The sequence below is a fragment of the Uranotaenia lowii genome, chromosome 3 (genome assembly GCF_029784155.1).
Source record: "Uranotaenia lowii strain MFRU-FL chromosome 3, ASM2978415v1, whole genome shotgun sequence".
In the NCBI taxonomy this organism is placed as follows: Eukaryota; Metazoa; Arthropoda; class Insecta; order Diptera; family Culicidae; genus Uranotaenia; species Uranotaenia lowii.
In genome coordinates, this window is record NC_073693.1 from 297,124,337 (window position 1) to 297,143,133 (window position 18,797).

An 18,797-nucleotide genomic window follows, 5' to 3' on the forward strand; every position below is an offset into this window, starting at 1 on the left:
ATGTTCGAATTGTGGTCACTTCCTCTTTCCACGATTTGCAACCAAGTTCAAACCAACCAAGTTACATCGATCCAGCACTACAAGGCGGCGTTCCCAAATGTTTTCAACAACACACTTGGGCATTGCAAGAAAGCAAAAGTGCAACTGTTTCTCAAGCCGGATGCACGACCTGTATTCAAGCCGAAGCGACCAGTGCCATTCACCTCAGTGGCAAAGGTTGACGTCGAAATTGACCGTCTGGAGAAGTTCGGAATTATCAACGCAGTCGATTTTTCTCAATGGGCCGCTCCTATCGTCGTGTTAAGGAAACCAGGTGGCAAGGTTTGTATGTGTGCTGATTATTCCACTGGATTGAATGCATCTCTTGAGGCCAACAATTATCCACTTCCGGTTCCGGAAGATATATTCTCTAAACTCAACGGTTGCAAGTTTTTCAGCATCATCGATCTTTCCGATGCATATCTTCTAGTAGAAGTGGACAACAAAGCCAAGAACATTCTCACAATCAACACACATCGAGGTCTCTACCGTTTCAATCGCCTTGCACCGGGAGTCAAGTCAGCACCCGGGGCTTTCCAACAGCTCATGGGCGGTATGATTGCGGATCTTGAGGGTGTGGAATCGTTCCTGGACGACATCATCGTCTTCAGCAAAACATTCGACGATCATCACAAATTCTTCATCGCTCTTTTCAAACGCCTTGAAGAATATGGTTTTCATATGCGAGAAGAAAAGTGCAACATCCTCCGACATCGCATCAAGTATCTTGGGCACATTGTTGACGCCGACGGTCTGCATCCTGATCCAGCTAAGGTTGAAGCAATCGCCAAGATGCCACCCCCAAGCGATGTCACTACGTTGCGCTCTTTTCTGGGCGCAGTCAACTACTATGCCAAGTTCGTCCAAGAAATGCATCAACTAGGACGTCCACTCGATGCTCTTCTCAAGAAGAATGTCAAATTCTATTGGTCCCGTGAATGTCAGCAATCTTTCGACAGGTTCAAAGCCATTCTTCAATCCGACCTGTTGCTCACACACTTCGATCCTTCGCTGGGAACTATCGATTTCCTGACGGTTCCCTCAAGGCGATTGCGCATGCAGCCAAGTCCCTGACGCAAGCAGAAATCGGGCACAGCCAAGTGGAGAAGGAAGGAATAGCACTGGTGTTTGCGGTAACCAAATTCAACAGAATGTTACTCGGAAGGAAGTTCACGTTGCAAACGGACCATCAGCCGTTATTGCGAATTTTCGGCTCGAAAAAAAGGTATCCCGTTGCACACCGCTAATCGTCTCCAGCGTTGGGCTACGATTTCAACATCGAATATGTATCGACAACTCAATTTGGCTATGCTGATGTGCTCTCTCGTTTAATCGACAACCACACAAAACCAGACGAGGATTTCATCATTGCTATAGTGCAATTGGAGGAAGACGTTCGTGTTTCACTAGACGAAGCGATTAGTCTGTACCATTAACTTTTCGTATGGTTCGCGAAGCTACCAGTCGGAATCCTACCCTGCAGAAAGTCATCCAATTCATTCAAGCAGGATGGCCCTCAAGCAACAACATTGAAGATGCAGCTGTTCGTCAATTTTACCCTCATCGTGAATCTCTCTCCGTGATTCAAATTGTCTGATGATGACCGATCGATTAGTAATTCCTGAATGCTTCCGTCAATGCATTCTCAAGCAACTACAACGTGGGCATCCTGGAATTGAGCGGATGAAGACCATTGCCCGAAGTCACGTCTTCTGGCCCGAAATAGATGCAGCCATCAAAACATTCGTCAAGCAATGTAGTAATTGTGCATCACATTCCAAGTCACCACCGAAACTTCCACCGCAGCCGGGGCCACAAGCGAAGACCCCCTGGGAGCGAATCCATATTGTCTTCGCCGGTCCTTTCTTCGATCAACATTTTCTAGTCGTTGTGGATGCGCATTCCAAATGGCCGGAAATTCGAATCCTTCGATCACCTTCAACATCAGCCGTGATCGAATTTCTAGAAGAGCTGTTCGCCCGATTTGAAAATCCATCGACGATTATTTCGGACAACGGAAGCCAGTTTACATCCGAACAATTTTTATCGTTTTGCGCTTCAAATGGTATTCAACATCTTCGTTCAGCACCGTATCATCCACAGTCCAACGGCCAGGCAGAGAGGTTTGTGGACACACTCAAGCGGTCGATGTTAAAAATCAACGAGGGAGAAAAACTTACCGATCCACTCCAAGCCGAATTTTGAGCGGAATTAATGAATTGGCTGTGGTATGGGTACATTGTTAAGTTTGCTGCGTCCAATTAAACAAACATTTCCAAAGTCTACAAGTTGTTCCGTTCTCAAGCCTGGTGACTAAGTTTATGCCAAACTTTACAACACAAAAAATGGAAATGGGCCTCCGGAGTGATTGTCAAAGCGTTTGGTCAAGTCAACTTCAACATACTCTTGGATGAATGGCACGATAGAAGGAAACTCATTCGCTCACATGCCAACCAAATCAAGCGGCGTGAGAGTGAAAAGTTGTAGCAATTCACCATTGAACATCCTTGTCGATATGTTTGGATTGCCATCAATAAAACAGCAGGACACCACATCATCACAGCGTTCCGAAGGAGTTTTAACAACCCAGTACGTCAAACCGATTCAACAACAACCGGGTTCCTCTGCTACTATCAACGGTCCTGAAAACCAGCTCGACTCAACTATTGAAGCAGACGATCAAGCTGAATTCCTGGAAGCCGTTGAAGAACAGAGCCCTCAACAATCAACCCAAGAACGTATTCCTCCAGGTTCCAACCGACCTCAGCGTATGATCAGAATGCCGTCAAGATTTGAGCCGTGCCTAGTATTCTGGAAATCAGAAGGGAGGAATATTACAACCCGACTAGTAGGCCGTTGTTTCTACCTACTAGCGTGCATCACCATAGTTACGACATAGCGAAAATAATTTGGGAGTCCTGTTTTGCCTTTTGACTAATAAACTAGCACTTTTTGTAAAACAGTCTTTTTAAGCTTAATTCGAAAGTACAACACTATTACTTGAAAGCCCCTCGTCGATGGGGTCAGTCTGATCCGACCGCTATCAGTTCTTGTTGTATCCCTTTAGCTGACAACCCTAGGATTTTTGGACCGCGGCATTTCTGCCCGTCGTTTGCCAGATGGAGAGCAGCTTGTCCTGGACTGGCGCCTGTCACCGCCTGCGGCGGTGTGTAACTCTACACATGTTTGCGGCGCACCCATGACCTCTGCTACGCAGAAGATGATGCCTGATCTTTGTAGCTTCAATCAAGGGATCGGACGCACACTACTGCCGGACTGCCGTTGACACCAGCTCCTCTGCAGGGGTGTCATGATCCGGGCGAACCCATCGTTGATCGCAGGCCAAGTTTTGGAATCCGTACATATCCCCTGCACCACGCTATCTTATTTCGTGTCGGGCCCTCAGGCGACAAGTATGTCGTACGTACCGCCACAAACCTCGGACCGGCAAAACCTACATGTTCGAGTGTCTCCTCTTCATCACCGCTTCATCTCTTCATCACCTCTTCAACACCGCCGGACGCCACAAGCCGGACAATATGGCGAATCTACATGTCCTAACCAGCGGTGTGTAGACTCGCTTCGGAAAGAATCATTCGGCTGATTTTTTCCGAGTTTAACTTGTTGTGTGCAGATTGATTTTATCTTTGTTCCAATCATGACGTGATTGCACACAAAACGAAGAGAACAGTTCCGAATTGATGTTTTCCATGCCTCGCAGGAATAAAATCACACCAACGAAACAACAGAACGAAGCTTACCGTACACGAATGCTCACGAGCGATCGTTACCCGACGGACCGAGTTAACATTCCTCGCACCCTTCTCTCGCTCGTTTCCCGTTCCCTTGTATCTATCAATTTTAGCCACGCCCCCATGCGTTGTCCGATTGATGTGTTCGGCTGCCGAACGAAAACGATTTTTTTTTAAATTCGCAGAACTGTTCGTTTGCTTCGCTGATGTTTCCTCCGATTGCTGTTTACTCCTGCCGAGTTTACCCGAAGCTTACTTCCTGATACTTTCCGAGTTGAACTTTAGATAGCATCATTGCAGATTGAGTTTAACGAAATAAAATCATTCTGCAAAGAAGGGTAAAGTGCGAGTATGCAGACTCGCGATTTTAACATCTCTGGTCCTAACCTGTTGTGGTTCTTCACGAAGAATCTATGACCAGTCAGGAATTGCGTCATATGAAACTCCACTTCACCGTGTCTTCTTCCAATCCAGCTCCTGAAGTGCGGGTGCCTCCTGAATGCCTCTCACTGAGCTGTCCCCGGGAAATTGCAATGAATAGAGAGAATTCTTTACAATTGGAATGGTAATGATCAAAATTCCACAACTGCTTCAAAGTTTGCGCTTTGCACATCTCTCTTAGCACTGGTTTCTCTAATTTTAACTCAAATTTATTCACTTTGCCGCACAATTGGCCACAATTTACCACAATTTCAATCATTGTCCTCCTCTAAAACCGAAATGGGCATGACGCCATTGACCCCTCCCCCTCCTTTATCCGGCGTTCCTAAAAAGTCCAATATGTATTCATTCAGAACTTTAATCATCAGGGTGATTAAGTACAGGGCCTGTCATCTTAACATAGTTTGTGTCCTCGAAAAAAGTCATGAAAAATCTAATCTTTCAGTCTAATTTGATACAAAAATCAGTCTAGAGATAATGCTACAGGTACCTAAGCATCTTCACAATTGTCAAACGTAACGATAAGTAAGCGAGAAGGTGTTTGCCTGTGTACTTAACTACTACAGAGTGTTGTTATCATCTTTCCTTCTCCTACAGAAGGTGGTGCTGATTATCTCCACAATCAGGAATATCAGATAGATGCCGCTCAATGCGACAAAGTAATACCCATAAACGGTAAATTGGCCAATCACATCCAAGGCAAACCAGCCATCGGCATCGGTCACGGCATAGGTCAGTAGGGTCTGTAGGGAGAGGGCCACCAAAGTGTTGAAACCGAACACCAAACCGAAGGTGTCGTCGGAGATGTTCTTAGCGATTTCGGCACTCACGACGGTTATGGTGAAGGCGTAGAGGACCCCGAATATAATGTAACCGAGATAGGAAATCAGTAGGGTTTTGGTCATTGTAGCGAAGAGGATGGCTCCTCCCTGGCCTAGGGATAGGATGGCTAGAGCGAAGAGGCTGCTGCGTTGCTTCAGGAAGCCTCCGTGAATGTAACCGGCTGCCAGGGATGCCAGTGCCCCGAGTAGCGTTAGGATAGCTTCCACGGCTCCATTCCAGATCGGTGGCTGTGCGGGGTTTACCTCACTCCAAAGGCCCTGGATATAGGCGATGACCTGTATGAATCCTGTCATGGCCAATGCGTACCAAATGCTCCATTGTAAAACTATCAGATTGGTGAAGGACGTTCGGAAATGAACCCATATGAGTACGAAGGCCGCCATTAGACGTCGTTTTTTGGATAGCCGGGCCGTGGAATTTTCGTCACTGTTTTTGTCCGAGTCGTGTTCGTTGAGGACTGCTGGTCCGGTTTCATCGGTCACGGTTCTTCGGTGGAAATACATGCTCGTTTTGACCGGAGGAAGAGCGAAGGCCCAAAGTGTCGCACAGATCTGTGCCGCCAGCGACAAATAGTTGAGCTGTTTGTAGTCCATTGCTTCGAAGTACACCAGCAGCTGGGCCAGAACGCCGGCCAGAAATTTCCCACTATAGGTAGCGGCCCTCGTGTGTGACGTAACCTTCTGATAGTGCTCCCGATCGACCTTGGCATAGATGTAGCTGTAGTATGCGATCTCGGCCGCACAGTACGTTCCGTAGAAAACCTCCAAACCCTTGAGCCCCGCCAGCGAAGTCGTCCAGATAAGCATGCTCCAGACGATGATTCCCGCTAGACCATTGACCACGATCAACGGCTTATAGCGAAGCAAATCCGTTATCAAGAAGATAATGGCCAGCTGGGCCAGGTAGGAATAAGTCCCCACGGGGAAGCCTTCCTGAAGAACCTGAAAGCAAAAAAAAAAAGTTAAATTCAATCAATTTTGTTCGATTAGGTATCTACTTGAAAAAAAAAATCATACCTCATTCATCGTCAGATTGCGCCATGGTCCGGCCAGGTAGTCCACGATGAACGGTTCACTGGGACGGATTTCCTTCAGAAATCCGAAGGTGCACAACATCAACGATATTTTTAGCCATTGTTGCATTCTGCCGGTGCAATCGTAGTCTTCGTCGTCCAACCGATGATGGAGCAGTAAAACAATGAGGGTATATATAGAGCATCAGCCAGCAGTTGTTCGATCGAGTGCTGACCGGAGCGCTTGTTGTCGTCTACTGACGATTCTCTTGCGCCTTCCTGTGAATTTGGGTAATATGAGCTATAATGACACCGATACGATGGGTGTCGGTCTATGATTTTTGTTTAGTATAGGCATTTTATTGTGTATAGGAGACTTGAGTGTTTTGAAGCGCTGCTAATTGTTTGAATGACAGTCATAAAGACTGTAGCCATGTGATGTATGCATTCGGCTTTGATAGATTTTATAAGCGTTGATTGTAATTCAATCATGTTTTGTCTCTCTAGAAGAGCCATGCTGTCTATCCTGCTATTTTGAAAGAAAGTCGATGCCTGTGGTTTAAAAATTTTGTTTCGTCTAAGCAACGGTTAAGCTTATAGAGGTTTTGAAGGGAATTTATAAAGTTTGTATTCTCATGTTTATTGCAAAAACCTTCTATAATCTAAACTCAAAAGGCAAAATTACCCAATTAGATAGCTATCGGATTGTTGGGAAAAGTATTTAATCCACCTCCAAATTCGATCGATTACTATCGTGCTGTTATCAGCATGTAAACATAGGTTCGAATGCCACAGCTACTGTCTTCACAGTGGAGGAACGATATCGAATTATTCCAATCAATTACCTATAGCACCAAATAGCTGCGACTTCTTACGTAAAATCACTATTTTTGTATGTTTTTGTGTCTTTGTCACACCGATAAACACTCACCAAATTTGTTTGTTTTCTTTCTATTGCAACTATCACCCGGCTAACTCTACACTGATAGCTGTTTAACAACCTATTATCAAATCCGATCGGTGCTAGATAAGCCAGATAAACACTGATTAAACATCGCCTCGGTTCTTCTGTTTTTTCCCCCTGTTTTTTTGCGTTTCCTTTGTTGAACATAGCGACTGGGAAGTGTGGGGACAAACTAACTTATGTCAGTGTAGGTGAAATTTCGTCGACCGCGTGGTCTTTATGCTTGCCCTATGTATCGACATGCAAGGATGCTACGGCGTGGTTTAGGGCAAACCGAGGCATGATGCGAGTGTTGTTTACAGTGTCGGACAAAAGTTGAGCAACTTGTGTGTGGTCGTTTTTAAATTTTCACTCCTAAAATTTCACCTATTGATTCACATCCAAGAAATTTAGAAAATGATGCAAACTCGGGAAGAAAGGTACAACGAGTTTTTATACGGTCGCAATTAACACGATGTCTGAAAGAAAATATGCTTTTTTTTCTTTTTCAGTGGAACCAATTGAAAAATAAAGTTGGAAGAAAATTACGGGTCTAAAATAAAAAAATGAGAATGTTTTCAATACCTTTCAGTAACTCGAATAAAGAGCGTAAAATTTTCTTTCTCCAAGAAAATTGCTTTTTGGGCTCCCTAGAAACAGTAGGCGTGTTTGGTTTTGCTAGTTTGAATTTAGTCAAAGCAAAGATGGCCTCGAAACAGCACGTGCTCCGCGAACGCATTGTACGGTTCTACGAAACGCATTTCCAGCAAAGAAAAAAGTTCACGGTAGCACATTTTAAGGAAGAAAATGTACCTGTCAGTGCGGTATATCGTATCCTGGGTTCCCTGAACGTAGAGCGGAAGGTCGGAAGTGGTCGTCCGGTGACGATAATGACGAAGCAGAGGAAGACATCGTTAAAGAAGCTGTTTGACAACAAGGACGCAACCAGCCTGCGTGACGCCGGTCGGAAATATGGCTGCTCCCACGTATTGATCCATCGTACCCTCAAGATGGAAGGAATCGTCTGCAGGAAGAAGACGAAGTCGCCGGAGTACACGGAGGAGCAGATTGAGACGGTTAAATCACAGTGTCGGTGGATGACCAAAAAATACCGCGGGACGTCATTCGTTCTGGCTGGCTGGCGTACCTTGAGGAGAAAAAGATACAGTTCGTGCCGAATGATCGTAACCCAACAAACTTGCCCCAGTGCCGCCCAATAGAGGATTTCTTTGGCTCAATCAGTGCCCTAGTGTATAAAAACAATTGGAGGGCCAAGGACACGAAGCAACTGACTACAAGAATCCGGAATTGTATCCTGAAAATGGACGTAAGTGCCGTACAACGTTCTTGTGAGAGCATCGCGACAAAGTTGCGTCGAACATCAGACCACAACCCTTACTCAAACATTCACTGACATTTTTATGAAGAAAATACATTTTGTTATTAATAAAAAATTCTGAAATTGTGTAGGGTCGCTCTCGAGAACAGATTTCCGTCTTAGATCGATGCACTATGGCCTATGGGGCATATCCATGCAAACTGGTGGCCAAAACTATATCTCCGCCAATTGAAGTCCTAAAGAGTTACTGTCTTCGGCAAAGTTGCTCGGGATGTCGAATACTATCTGACCACCCCTAACCCCCCCCCCCCCCCTCAAGCCCAGATCTAACCACCCCCCTGACCAATTCTATTCATTTTCTACATATTCATCAAGATCAAAATTATCATCCAGTTGTTTAACATCATCCATTAATTCATCTAGTGCATTGCTTTCAGAGCTGTCCATATCTTCGAATACTAAAAGTGATTTTACAACATCTGGATATTCAAGTGATACATTCTTTCGCATTCTACTCTCTAGATTTATTGAACTTATAAAAGGATCAGATGATCCTTATTGTATTTCTCAAAGCATTCTTGTTTGCGGTGCACCTTTTTAAATAGTCGTTCATCTTTGGCAAGATCAATATTATATTTTGCCTTGATATATTCAAACGCTTTTTTTGCATTTACTATTTGAGATTCTTTTGGATCAAAAAGTAACACTATGCTCTTTTGTTCCATATTATCACAAACAACTCTTTCCAAAGTTTTTTCGACTAAATATCTACTGCGTAATAAACACGATGTTAGCGTTAAAGCTGATAGCAAACTAATGATTTGAAAATCCTCGTCTTTTAAATGCACGTAGGTAACATCAATAATAGTTTAAAAAAAAATATAAATATACCTGAGTTTAGTTGATACACGCAGAAAAATAGAAATTAGTTTCAAAGGAAAATGCCGCAAAAACAAAGGATTTTTTCCTTTGATTTTGGGAAAAATAAAAATTCCTTTGATTCAAATGCATTTTCTTTTGTTTCGAAGAAATGCTTTCCTTTGAATCAAAACTTTTTCTTTGTTTCAAACAATTAAATGCTTTTGATTCAAAAACCCTTTCGTTTAGTTTTATGAAATTTTGCCTTATTCCAACAGTATTTGGGTTTCAATTTAAAAGCATTTGTTTTTCAATTCCGTTTGTTGTTTCTAAAAATTCTAGTACTACATATTAATGGTCGTCCTATTGGAAATAAAAAGAAATCAATTATGGTTAAAACATTTTATTTCTATTTAAGTAGGGGAGAGTGGGGTATCGTGGGCCATGGGGAAACGTGGGCCACTTTTAATATCTCAAATGTGTGTTGAGATGAAAATCTCAAACCAACTTTTTGCGTCGTCGCTTTATGTGAGCATATATTTCTATTTGTTGTTGACTGAAATACGCATCATATGCTTCTTTTATTTATCAAGCAAAAAAAAGTTTGAAAAATTTACTTACATGTATGTAGTAGTATGTAGTATGAGAACCCACCAGTGGCTGATAGGTCTTTCGACCCCAGGCGGTACGGGAAGTCTCGATCGCACATTCAAAAATTGTTCATTCTTAACCCATCAACAATAATTGCAGCACAACCAAGGGGTCCGTTACCACTGGCTTGGGACAGGTTTGACTCATCTTACTTTCTTCCAACTGTTCGAAACAAATAAAGAATCCTGAAAAGGTACTTAAGTACCCTACCCATAATTCTAAATTTGTCGAGATACTCCGGCTGGCTTGAATCCACAATCCATTGTATATCAGTCTTCTAATAGTTTAATGTCCTGTCCATTCCCCCCACTAAACCCCACAATAGAGTTAAGCTATTTCATTATATAATGAATTAATAATATTGTTTCATATCTTACCTTATTACCACTTGCAATTCCATTTCATTTATAGTTATTTTCCCTGTTTTGAAAGAAACTCCAGAATCCCTTTATAAAATTTAAAAAAAAAAACAAAATCAATCGCAATTCTTTAGTCTTTTGAAATTGAATAACATAGTCGAAAAAATTAAACATTCTTATTATTTCACCAAAGGTTTCAAAATCTATACTGGATAAATTTGAGAAGCAGCAAACTGTTATGGTCGCAGCAAGCTTAGCATTGATAAACTGCACTTTGACAATATCATGAAAGAAAACTTCCCCAAACCGGCGATCGCTAGTTTTTTTTTTACCTTTGTTTCCAATTTTGAATCTTTATGGATTTTCATACACAATATGATAAACTTTACAACAAAATTAGCGCTTTACACAGCTTCATTTTAAGATGGAATTGCAGATGGTAATAGAAAAAATTATTGCAAGGAACGAGCTCACCAATTTATAAGCTGCAAAATCCGCATCGGCTGGCAAGTTTGAAAAATTTACTTACATAATTAAAAAATCACACGCTAATTTCATCGATGGGGAACCTAAAGTGCATAACAAAAATAGGCTCATACGCTTATGATCTTAGTTTTGTAATGATCTTTCACGTGTATAAGGAATTTTTGATGAAACATCAATAACTCACACAAACGCAACCAATTTGCAAATCATAGCTTGTGGGGAATCGTGGGCCACACATCTTGAACCACCTATATTTTTATGTTTTTATTCACATTCAGAACTTAAAATACGTTTTTCCTATCTGCAAAGTTTTCTTATACCAAATGAAGAGTTATGAAAAATATTTTGCCCATCCTATATAAAAATTTTTGCCAAAACGTTCGCGAGCCAGGTTTTGGAATCTATGCGATCATACACAGCTTTCTTTTTCATTTCATCATCTGAAATTGCTTTAAAACAACGAAATGAATTAGGAAATCACAGTTTTGGGTCAACTCATGAACTTTGCATGTTATTTGGTCAATTTGGATTTGGTGGCCCACGATTCCCCACCATTTTTCAAAATCCAAAAAATATTGCTTTTTTTCAAACAGTCAGAATTTGGGGAAAACAAATCATCAAAAAAATTAAAAAAGTACCTTATGATACCTTGGAAATGTAGACAACCATACCATTTTTTATTTTCATTTTATCTTTTAAAATAAAGAAGTTATGGAACAACGAAAAAAAGTGGCCCATGATTCCCCACTCTCCCATACATGTTCATCATTTAGATAATCGATTTTCACCAGGATAAGAATTCTTGAACCGGTACATCTGAAAATAAGGAGGAGAACACATAATACGGCTTGTTATGAAGCTTTCAAAAAACGACATGAGGGTAATTAATGCAATTGAAAAAAATATAAAATTATTTGCATAAATTGCATGAAAAGTACTTACTGGACGATGTTTGTTGGCGGACAGTTCCATCCGAACAACTGATGAAGGGTTTCAGCGCCAGATGTTGAGTCTCCTTGGACCGGACCGGAAGCGATTGCAGTCGGTACAGTTACCTCTTCAAATTAGATGGATGAATAGTTGCCCTGAGAAATTTTGTTACGTAGACGGTTTATTTGCAATTAAATTGATTTTGAAAGACCTACCTGGGAGTCCACTATCGTTTGTGCTCTCAAAGCTGTCGAAACTTTCCTACGCCGGGTACGTCTTGTGATTCCGATGCTGTCTGGCGATTGCGCGGCAGGAAGATTCCGCAGAAAACAAATAGGTCTGACTGGTTGTCGAAAAACCTTTTTGATGACCCGTTCACCAAAAAGAAGCTAATGAAGATGTGTCGACTATTTGACGAAAAAAAACTTTGGTTCAAAAGAAAACTCATCTAAATCAATGAATTTTTACTTTGATTCTAAGTTTTAAAAAAATTCTTTAAATTCAAATTTAATATTTTGATTTAAAAATTTGAAACATTGGTTTTATGGGAAAAAAGTTCAGTTCAATATAAAATTTACTTGAATCAAGGAAATTTGATTTTGTTTCAATGTACACAAGGTTTTTGAATCAAAGATGCATTTTTTTTAGTTCAATGGTACTACTTTTCGCTGCGTGTAGAAAATGTAAATTGGCTCATTTCCTTTAGGTAGTTTAGTTCCAATAACAGTAGTAACAATTAGTAGTTTCGATTTTTTGGTTTATGCTTGCATAATCGATAATCATAACTTACAAAAACTTTGTGACTTTGTGCCAAATGCTCATCCGCAGCTGGATTCACGTTCTCCAGATAGTATAGATTCCAAACTAAACTGTGATGGTGGTCTCTTGAGACTGCTCGGCCCTGCTCGTTAGACTAACTTACGCCAAAAAATACCTTTTTTCAATAGTAACCCATTTTTTGCTAATTTAAATTAACTGTGTAACCTTTAAATCAAATCCATTTTAAAGTTCAGACAATTACATTCCAACGGTGTATTACATTCAAAAATTGGACCATTATTCGATGAGAAAATTGAATTTGTTTAAAATGCATTTTTTCTACAATTTTCACAATTTTGCTAGGTCTGATGTCTGTGGGCAATGAGTTTTCATCACAAACGGCTGAAATTTTGGGAATCTAGGTTTAAATTCTCTGGCTATCAAATGGTATACAAGACACGTCATTCAAGGCAAGCCGATTTTGGCCACCACTTTCCCCATAGTGCGATGGTGGCTTCCTGTAGCGTGGTTTCGTAAGCTACTGTAGGTATTGTCTTCCTGGTGTTATCGAACCAACCTTCTTACCGGTGTTATCGAACCGTTCGGGTGAGAGATTGTTCGAAGACGAAATGAGAGACTAATATTTGAGACCTGAGATTTGAGATCTGAGACATAGAATATGAAAAATGGAAGGCATGGCACCTGACTTGAGGCATGAGAAATGATACCTGAGACTAGAGACCTGGAACAAAATACATGACATAGAAAAAAGATACTGTTTACATGTCTCAGGTCTTGATACTTGAGATAAAAAAATTATTTATTTAATTTTCATAGTATTCCGTCTCACTACATAAGTTGACGAACATAATTCCGAAAACTCACTCGGTCCATGGCAACCGTTCTCCAATTCTCGGACATCCTACATTCGCCAGATCACGCTCCACTTGGTCTAACCACCTCGCTCGTTGCGCCCCTGCTCATCTCGTTCCTACCGGATTCATAGCGAACACCTGTTTTGCAGGACAGTCATCCGGCATTCTCACAACATGTCCTGCCCAGCGTATCCAGCCAGCCTTCACAACCTTCTGGATACTGGGTTCGCCGTAGAGTCGCGCGAGCTCGTAGTTCATCCTTCGCCTCCACATTCCGTTCTCCTGCACGACGCCAAAGATGGTTCTTAACACTCGTCGTCCTCCTCGAAAAATATCCATGTCTCGTGCCCGTAGAGAACAACCGGTCTATTTAATGTGCGTCATATACAGGTTACACTTCGTGCGAGGGCTAAGTCTTCTCGACCACAGTTGCTTGTGGAGTCCATAGAAGGCACGACTTCCGCTGATCATTCGCCTCCGGATCTCAAAACTGATGTCATTGTCTGCGGTCACCAGTGAGCCGAGATAGACAAAGTCTTCGACTCTCCAGCTCGTCGCCGTCGATCGTGACCTTGTTATAACTGGATAAGGGGGTTCGGTCGGTCTCGGATCCGCAGGCAGGCATGTACTTCGTCTTGGACGTATTAATCATCAACCCAATCCTTCGTTCCCAAGAAACACGAAAGTTTCATCAGAAACTCAACGCATCCCGCAAAGGCTTTGTGCCGCAAGCCGAAATGTGCCGGGATAAGGACGGGGGCATTACATCAACGGGGGGAAGATGTATCGCCTGCGTAGTCAACGACGTAGAGGATGCCACTCCCAACGATGAGTGAAGTTAAGGAAGCCATTCGCCAGTTGAATAGCGATAGGTCGGATGGGCAGCTGAACTCATCGAAATGGGCCCGGACGATTTGGCCGATTGCCTACACCGGTTGATGGTCCGCATCTGGGACACGGAACAGCTACCGGAGGAGTGGAAGGAGGGGGTAATGTATATGCCACATCTACAAGAAGGTCGACTTATTAGACTGTAAGAACTACAGAGCGATCACTGTCCTAAATTCCGCCTACAAAGTGAGGTCCCGAATCCTACTCCGCCGCCTAACGCCACAAGCAAACATATTCGTGGGAAGTCATAAGGCCGGCTTCATGGAGGGACGGTCTACGACACAGACTAGATCTTACATTAGGGCAAATCCTCCAAAAATGCCGTGAAAATCAAGTTCCTACGCACCATCTATTTATCGACTTCAAGGCCGCATACGACACGATCGACCGTGACAAGCTATGGAAAATCATGGACGAGAACGGCTTTTCCGGGAAGCTGACCAAACTGATCAAGGCGACGATGGATGGAACGCAGTGCTGTGTGCGGATTTCGGGTGAATTGTCGAGTTCTTTCGAATCGCGTAGGAGACTTCGACAAGGCGATGTTCTATCCTGCATGATGTTCAACGTGTCACTAGGAGGTGTTATTCGACGAGCGGTGGGTGAAATGCGGGGCACGATTTTCAACAGATCCAGTCAACTTATCTGTTTTGCCGATGACATTGATATAGTCGGCAGATCATCTGCGGCGCTGGAGGAGATCTATCGCAAACTGACACGCGAAGCAGGAAGGATTGAGATATAAATATGACAATGGGTTCATGATCTCACACCTGGTGAGGAACCGAAGTGATAGTAGATTGAATCGATCTTTCAAAGGGATTATTCCTGCCAAAACTTCAAGACTCATGTTGTGCCTTGAGGGCATACAGCCCAAAGCGATGCGAAAACAACGGTATTGGATCGAGTTTGATGAGGTGAGTTTTGGCAGCTGACTGGAAACAGAAGCTACCTTATTCCATCACTGAGATTATGGTTGTTCGATACAATTTCAAAAGATCTTCTGGATGGGCTCCCACCATGTGCCAATGATTGATCGGAGAAATTTGATTCTTTGTTGGCCTTTTCATTTCAGATACTTAATTTGGGCTCTTAAAGTACACTTGGAATCAAACCAATCCCCAATGTGGTACCGCGCTCCACTACATCGATATGATGGATAGCCATGGTTGAATGGGAGAACAACATTAATGGCAGGAAGACTAACAAAAAGTGTGTGGATAAGATTGTGAAATGATTAGTGCGAGAATCAGGAAGTTTAAACTAGTTTCTGCAACTCCGAAGTGTCACAAACTGGCGACGAGGATGGGATCAAACTGAAGGTAATTTAGGATGCGAGCATTATGCAGCAGTCGCTATATTTGCGAGTTTCGATAAGTTGCGGTTCGGTTCATCTTTAAAAAGCTTCCTGATTCTAACCTTAAAATTCCCAGCTGAGCGGAAAGATGCATTGCACGCAATGGTACGTAAGTATAAATTTTCTACGACTGATTCATCGGATTTGCCACTTTGGATTCCTTGTAAGCATAGGAAGTGAAGCGATAAATACTACGCAGTCCTATTCCAAAGGCTCATTTTGAATTGAAGCTGACTTATTCACAACATCTAATTGATGATGTTGCTGAAAGTATGTACCTACATATCCAAAGAAAAAATCGTATTGAAAATATTAAGGTTAAATGTAGTTTGAACTAATTTGAAACTTATCGCCCTCATACATTAGAAAAATTAGTTTGTCGGACTCTAAAAAGGAAAAAAATGTATTAAACGGTAAAAACAGATGTTTTCAATATTGCTTCCACACAGTTGAGTTGCAAATTAGTTATGCTATGAAAGAAATAATTCTAAGGAGATAATACCGTTATTGTTATTAGTTAAATGATGTTGGAATATGATGAATAAGTAGATTTGTTCAAGATAGCTATAAATGTGATATTCATGTGAATGTCACGTGTCTATAAGACTGGAAAATTGAAAGCTACGGATGGCTTGATTAAAAAAAAAAGCGAATAGCTTATTAAAAGGTGTTGGTATATGTTGTTGAACATGGACCTCGATGGAGGTTGATTGAATGTGCTTGGCACGGGTCTACATGACTGATTTTTGAATGCAGAACCAACACGGGCCAAACTGGTCGGGATAAATGTGCTGTTTTGTCAGGCACGGAACTTTGAGAGTTCGCTAAATGTGTTTGCTTCGAAAAACACGGGCCAAATTGGTCGGGATAAATGTGCTGCTTTGTCAGGCACGGGACTTCAAAGTCTGCTAAAAGGTGTTAATCAAAACACGAACCTTAAAGGTTATGATTAAGATAGAGATTAGTTTAAAGCTGCCTCGAATTCGTGGAATCGCTTGAGTGATGTAGACATATGATAAATAAAAGTCATATCAATTTTAAATTAACATGGAGATACAATTAATTACATTCATAAAAAAGAAAGCAAAATATACAAAAAAAAAATCTAGAATTGAAAATGAAAAAAAGTACGATCTACAAATTAGAAAAAAAATCTTGTGATAATACTGAAATGAACCAATGGAATAAAATTTTCGGTTTTGGTTTTGGAAAACAGTATACGATACCTTTATGGAAAAGGTTTGGTTTACCTTACTGAACCTGATTGATAAAATTTCATTCGTAGAGGTTGACGGAAAAATTCTAATGTTTAGGCTTATATTAAATAAATATTCAGAGCTTATTCGTTGAACAAAAGGAATACTAACAGAATCAATTTAGGTCTGAATCATTCAAAAGGATGTAAATTTCAATGAGAAAATGTAAACTGGATAGAATTAAGAAATAGAAATATATAGTAAAAAAAAAAGAAAGAACGGTCAATATGTATCATTCAGTTTAGTATATTTATTTATAGTGAATATGCTTGAATGTTAAGGTTTGATTAAGGATAAAGAGAAGGGTCTTGTCAGGGTGACATTAGGTCCGACTAATTAAGAAAAGATGACCCTGGTTGTTAAAACTCCCATGAAAACAAAAGGTCCGACTTAGATCTTTTAAAGATGAGTTTCATCGAAGCGGTGGCAGTAACGCAGAATGCTTGGCCATGTTTTAACGAGAGTTGACACAGAGGGAGTTAGGTTAAGAACGGACGATAATAATTTGAAGAAAAATAAAACAGCAAATGCAGAAACAGGATATTGAAAGCTGTTTTTGGTGTTCACAAACCTACCTACTACTTATTTGAATAAACTTTGCATTTGAGAGTTTAATGATTCCTTTTTAAATATATTGACCTTAAAAGAAGATTTCGAACCTGTAAGTTTAGATTAAGTAGGAATATTATGATGCTTGGATGTAAAATAAGTGGAAATTAAAAACTTAAATAGAGGTAAACTGAAACAATAGTAAACAATTCATTATGAATTTGGGTTTGATAGCTAGGCAGGGATTCATCGTATCGGAATGTAGTTTCATATGCATCGTACATTTGTTCTGGCTAGCAATAAAAATTCAGAAGTGTCTATTGTTTCACGAACCACGAACCAATAATAACAATATCTAAAATAAAATAAAAAATAAAAAACACCGAAAAATCAGCCAAATTTACAGAAGGTATTTACCGTTTAGCTATAGGCAAGCGTACTGGATTTATAGAGAAAGTATCTAGTGAGCAATCCTAAAGACTAAAGAAGAAATTTATAACCGCTATGCTTTCAAAGAACAAAACATCAGCGTTAATTTAAAATTGGTTTTCGCATTGGGTTTGTAGAGAGTAATAGAAAAGTAGTTAGTTAATAGAAATTCTATAGGAATTCCTGTACAAATGACTATATAGCTATCCCGTACCCAGTTACAAACATCTTGAAGATATGTGCTCTGTTGGTGATCTCCTTAAATTTGTTTGGACTATTCGGAGTGATATTTCTTGCGAAACATAAAATGAAATTACAGTAAGCACTTGTGCACATGTACATTTGGAAAACACAGAATCAAACATGACCGTTTCATTCGAAAGCAATTAACGATTGATTACATGGGGACAGATTTTCACGCAAAAAAAAAAAAAATAAAAATAAAAAAAAACTAATAACTATAATAATAACAATAAACAAACGGAAATTAAAAAAAAAATAATTAACCTTGTATTTAGTGATTCTAAACATGAACAAAAATAGTGAACTAAGCAAATATTTAATTTACATAATCCTTTGTTTTTTATTTAATATGAGGAAGTTTAGGAGACAGGCATTCTTTTCATCCTTATCTTCTAAGCCAACGGTCATGAGATCGAATCCCGGTCGTGAAATAACCTGGCACACATAGAATGATGAAGGTTGGCGGTTTTAGCATTAGTGAAATGCTAGCCGGGTATACCTGGGAATTATACACCTCAATGATGCAGCACATGCATGTGGATGGATCTTAGAGTGCACTTGGAGGTCCTACCTAGATATGTGTGTACTTGTAATGCTACCGGTTAACAACTGTAACTTCAACCAATAGTGCAGGGGTGTCAAGTAGCATAACAAAATAAAAATAGTAACACAGGGTAATACCACAATAGATCAACTAAATCGTCGCAGCGGACTCTCTTCCCAACAGGAATAAAATACTCTTTATCTTCATTCACTTTTGATAAGATTCAGAAAGATGAAGCATT

The 18,797-nt window shown here is 40.8% G+C and overlaps 3 protein-coding genes and 1 long non-coding RNA gene across 5 annotated transcripts; 2 read left to right on the forward strand and 2 right to left on the reverse strand.

Annotated features, from left to right (window-relative positions):
* On the forward strand, window positions 1-1,113 carry LOC129753625 (uncharacterized protein K02A2.6-like). The gene has a single exon (XM_055749458.1). The coding sequence runs from the start codon at window positions 1-3 to the stop codon at window positions 1,111-1,113; it is 1,113 nt and encodes a 370-aa protein (XP_055605433.1).
* A 525-nt stretch (window positions 1,114-1,638) lies between these two features.
* LOC129753626 (uncharacterized protein K02A2.6-like) lies at window positions 1,639-2,244 on the forward strand. The gene has a single exon (XM_055749459.1). It carries the CDS (start codon window positions 1,639-1,641, stop codon window positions 2,242-2,244), a length of 606 nt encoding a protein of 201 aa, XP_055605434.1.
* Window positions 2,245-4,681: 2,437 nt separating this feature from the next.
* On the reverse strand, window positions 4,682-7,301 carry LOC129754844 (thiamine transporter 1-like). 2 transcript variants are annotated; one of them, XM_055751075.1, is made up of 3 exons: window positions 7,019-7,301; window positions 6,092-6,366; window positions 4,682-6,016 (listed from the first exon to the last, which is right to left on the reverse strand). In XM_055751075.1, the coding sequence occupies exons 2-3, from the start codon at window positions 6,215-6,217 to the stop codon at window positions 4,793-4,795; spliced, it is 1,350 nt and encodes a 449-aa protein (XP_055607050.1). In that variant the 5' UTR covers window positions 6,218-6,366; window positions 7,019-7,301; the 3' UTR covers window positions 4,682-4,792. The 2 variants fall into 2 exon arrangements, with proteins under 2 accessions (XP_055607050.1, XP_055607051.1); XM_055751076.1 differs by having other exon boundaries at window positions 6,933-7,301.
* A 4,156-nt stretch (window positions 7,302-11,457) lies between these two features.
* Window positions 11,458-12,024, reverse strand: LOC129754110 (uncharacterized). The gene is made up of 3 exons (XR_008738969.1): window positions 11,869-12,024; window positions 11,666-11,808; window positions 11,458-11,539 (listed from the first exon to the last, which is right to left on the reverse strand). It is a non-coding gene; the product is annotated as an uncharacterized LOC129754110 (long non-coding RNA).
* Window positions 12,025-18,797: the final 6,773 nt, after the last annotated feature.

What these genes read in the sequence shown, in the direction of transcription:
- LOC129753626 (XM_055749459.1), top strand. Translation starts at nt 1,639, where the DNA reads ATGACCGATCGATTAGTAATTCCTGAATGCTTCCGTCAATGCATTCTC.
- LOC129753625 (XM_055749458.1), top strand. Translation starts at nt 1, where the DNA reads ATGTTCGAATTGTGGTCACTTCCTCTTTCCACGATTTGCAACCAAGTT.
- LOC129754844 (XM_055751075.1), bottom strand. Translation starts at nt 6,217, where the DNA reads ATGCAACAATGGCTAAAAATATCGTTGATGTTGTGCACCTTCGGATTT. An exon ending in GCAATCTGACGATGAATGAG is followed by an intron (nt 6,017 to 6,091) that starts GTATGATTTTTT and finishes TTTTGCTTTCAG; the next exon opens with GTTCTTCAGGAAGGCTTCCC.